The 3,869-nt window shown below is 52.7% G+C and overlaps 1 protein-coding gene across 1 annotated transcript; it reads left to right on the top strand.

Moving 5' to 3' along the window:
• Positions 1-567: 567 nt before the first annotated feature.
• Positions 568-3,250, top strand: LOC118355934 (forkhead box protein K2-like). The gene has a single exon (XM_035722813.1). It carries the CDS (start codon positions 647-649, stop codon positions 2,432-2,434), a length of 1,788 nt encoding a protein of 595 aa, XP_035578706.1. The 5' UTR covers positions 568-646; the 3' UTR covers positions 2,435-3,250.
• The last annotated feature ends 619 nt before the right edge of the window (positions 3,251-3,869 follow it).

The raw sequence follows: 3,869 nt of genomic DNA, 5'->3' as shown, positions 1-3,869 counted from the left end.
TGAAATCAATATTCAATTTGTTAGCATTACAATTTATTTTATTTTTTAATATTTATTTATTTATTTATTTATTTATTTATTTATTTATTTATTATTTTATTTGAGAGAGAGAGACAGAGGAGGAGCAGCAGGAGAGGGACAAGCAGACTCCAAGCCAAGCACGGAGCTTGATGCAGGGCTCGATTCAGCGCTTGGTCCCACAACCCCAAGATTGCGACCCGAGCTGAAACTAAGAATCGGCTGCTCAACTGACTGAGCTACGCAGGTGCCCCTGTTAGCGTGACAATTTAAAATGCTTCTGAAAACCTTGTAAGGGCAACTTAAAAATATATAAAATAAATATATTTTATAGATATTGATATCTCTATTTTATAAAACATAGATATAATAAATTTAATAATCCCTCGCCGCCGCTCGTCGCTCGCCGGCCGGCGGCCTCGCGCGGCCCTCAGCTCCGTGGCGGCGGCGGCGGCGGCGGCGGAAGGCGGCCCGGGCCCTCGCAGGCCCATGGCGGCGGCCGCGGCGCTCTCGGGCGCGGGCGGGCCTCCCGCGGGCGGCGGGGCCGGGGGCGGGGGGCGCGGGCGGCGGGTCCCCGCCGGGCGGCTGGGCCGTGGCGCGCCTCGAGGGCCGCGAGTTCGAGTACCTGATGAAGAAGCGCTCGGTGACCATCGGGCGCAACTCGTCGCAGGGCTCGGTGGACGTGAGCATGGGCCACTCGAGCTTCATCTCGCGGCGCCACCTCGAGATCTTCACGCCCCCGGGCGGCGGCGGCGGCCATGGCGGGGCGGCCCCGGAGCCGTCCGCGCAGCCCGGGCCCGACGCCGGCGGCGACTTCTACCTGCGCTGCTTGGGCAAGAACGGCGTGTTCGTGGACGGCGTGTTCCAGAGGCGCGGCGCGCCGCCGCTGCAGCTGCCGCGCGTGTGCACGTTCAGGTTCCCGAGCACAAACATCAAGATCACGTTCACTGCCCTGTCCAGTGAGAAGAGAGAGAAGCAGGAGGCCCCCGAATCCCCGGTGAAACCTGTGCAGGCCCACATCTCGCCCCTGACCATCAACATTCCAGACACCATGGCCCACCTCATCAGTCCCCTTCCCTCCCCCACAGGAACCATCAGTGCTGCAAACTCCTGCCCATCCAGCCCCCGGGGAGCAGGGTCTTCGGGGTACAAAATGGGCCGTGTGATACCAGCTGACCTCAATTTAATGGCCGACAACTCACAGCCAGAAAATGAAAAGGAAGCTTCTGGTGGAGACAGCCCAAAGGATGATTCAAAGCCTCCTTATTCCTATGCACAATTAATCGTACAAGCAATTACGATGGCTCCTGATAAGCAGCTTACTCTAAATGGAATTTATACTCACATCACTAAAAATTATCCATACTACAGGACAGCGGACAAGGGCTGGCAGAATTCAATTCGCCACAATCTCTCTCTGAATCGTTATTTCATCAAAGTACCACGTTCCCAGGAAGAACCAGGCAAAGGCTCATTCTGGAGGATAGATCCTGCCTCTGAAAGCAAATTAATAGAGCAGGCTTTTAGGAAAAGACGGCCTAGGGGCGTGCCTTGCTTTAGAACCCCTCTGGGACCGCTCTCCTCTAGTGGTGCCCAGACTCCCGAGAGCCTGTCGAGGGAAGGTTCACCAGCCCCCCTGGAACCTGAGCCCAGCGCCTCACAGCCCAAACTGGCCGTCATCCAGGAGGCACGGTTTGCCCAGAGTGCACCAGGCTCGCCTCTGTCTAGTCAGCCCGTTTTAATTGCCGTGCAGCGGCAGCTGCCGCCGACGATCAAGCCCGTCACCTACACAGTCGCTGCTCCCGTGACCACCTCGACCTCCCAGCAGCCTGTCGTGCAGACGGTGCATGTCGTCCACCAGATCCCTGCGGTGTCCGTCACCAGCGTGGCCGGCCTGGCCCCGGCGAGCACATACACTGTCGCCGGCCAGGCCGTGGTCACTCAGGCGGCCGTGCTGGCCCCTCCTAAGGCAGAGCCGCAAGAGAATGGAGATCACAAAGAAGTAAAAGTGAAAGTGGAACCTATTCCCGCGATTAGCCATGCCACACTGGGCGCTGCTAGCCGGATCATTCAGACGCCACAGACCACCCCAGTCCAGACGGTTACCATAGTGCAGCAGGCACCTCTGGGTCAGCACCAGCTACCAATAAAAACTGTAACGCAAAATGGGACTCACGTGGTGCCAATCCCTGCCGCCGTCCATGGCCAGGTGAACAATGCAGTGGCGAGTCCTCTGCACATGTTGGCGACACATGCCTCGGCATCGGCCTCCCTGCCCACAAAGCGCCAGAATGGCGACCAGACGGAGCAGCCGGAGCTGAAGCGGGTCAAGACAGAAGACGGCGAGAGCATCGTCATCGCCCTGAGTGTGGACACGCCGCCGGCAGCCGGCAGGGAGAAAGGGGTCCAAAACTAGCGACTGGACAGCTTTTCTTACTTTAGTATCAACTCTGTGGTGCCAAAAGGAGACACTGCCACTCACCGACGCTCGGAGCGCGTTATCTCGGTGGGTAGAGGGCCCTGCGGTTGGACTTCACCTCAGCACTGAACACACAAAACCCAGGTGGCCTTAAAACTCCTAAAAGACAGAAGTCACACCTGAACAAAACCACATGCAACAAAACCTGGTTCCGGCAGTGTCTCCCCACCCCGAGCTCAGCTTGTCACTCCGGAGCGGAGCTGCTGGGACAGGGCGGGGACTGTCCCCACCGCCCTCCCCAGGACCCTGGGGGCTGGCACTGGTAGATGAGACAGTATTTTGTTGTTCACATGTGGAATTAGAATATTTTGAGGTGTACTTTCTTTACAAAATAACGGGGTCTTTGACATTTCCGATCGCTCCATTTCTACTCTGGAAATTTTGGAATCACACAGGACCTTTCGTGTTGATTTCATTTGGGGAAAAGAAACAATGTAGTTTTGTTTTTGTTGTTTGTTTTCAGCCTATGGAATGATTTCCTTTTGTCTGTCCTGTTAACGTTCAGATGGAGCTACTTGATGACATCTGCAGGTTTTCCGTGTTAGAGCAGGTGCCGGATGCATCTAGGACGGACGGACAGACTGGACAGATGGACGCCCATGCTGGGCCGCATGTTAACCATGACTGAAAGAACTGCTGGATTCGCGGAGCTGCACTTAACTGGGTCTCTTTCCTGCTACTTTTTGTTGTTTGTTCCTTTGTGTTGACTTTGTCCCTGGCATAATTTTCCACTCTAAGTAAAACAAGCCTCCTAAAAAAAAAAAAAAAAAAAAAAAAAAAAAAAAAAAAAAAAAAAATTTAATAATCACTGTCAAAGGGACCCATGGCTAATGTTTTGTTAACTCAAGCTGAAATAAATTTATGTCTCTTAAGCTTAAATATTCCATTGCCTTCATTAATTTGATAAATTCCCTTTAACATTTTAAAGCACTTGTGTAAATTAGTTACCTTTGGTTTATCTTTTTTGTAACTATTCCACAGTTCTTGGATGTCCTGTTCCATTTCCCCAGACTTTTTTCTTTTCTTTCGGTTTGGGAAGTTTCTTTTTTTTTTTTTTTTTTAAGATTTTATTTACTTATTTGAGAGAAAGAGCAGAGCGAGAGAGAGAACACCCAAGCGGGGGTGGGAAGGGCAGAGGGAGAGGGAGAGGGAGGGAAAAGCAGACTCCCCAAAGAGCAGGGAGCCTGACATGGGGTTCAATCCCAGGACCCTGGGATCATGACCTGAGCTGAAGGCTGATGTTTAACTGACTGAGCCACCCAGTTTCCCCCAGTTTAGGAAGTTTCTATTGACTTGCTTGAGTTTCACAGATTCTTTCCTCACCATGTCTGGTCTACTGATGAGCCCATCAAAGTCTTTCTTCATTTCTGTC

Source organism: Zalophus californianus, chromosome 11, assembly GCF_009762305.2.
Source record: "Zalophus californianus isolate mZalCal1 chromosome 11, mZalCal1.pri.v2, whole genome shotgun sequence".
Lineage (NCBI taxonomy): Eukaryota > Metazoa > Chordata > Mammalia > Carnivora > Otariidae > Zalophus > Zalophus californianus.
The sequence above is the reverse complement of the archived record's forward strand: the minus strand, read 5'-3'. Positions and strand labels throughout refer to the sequence as shown.

What these genes read in the sequence shown, in the direction of transcription:
- LOC118355934 (XM_035722813.1), top strand. Translation starts at nt 647, where the DNA reads ATGAAGAAGCGCTCGGTGACCATCGGGCGCAACTCGTCGCAGGGCTCG.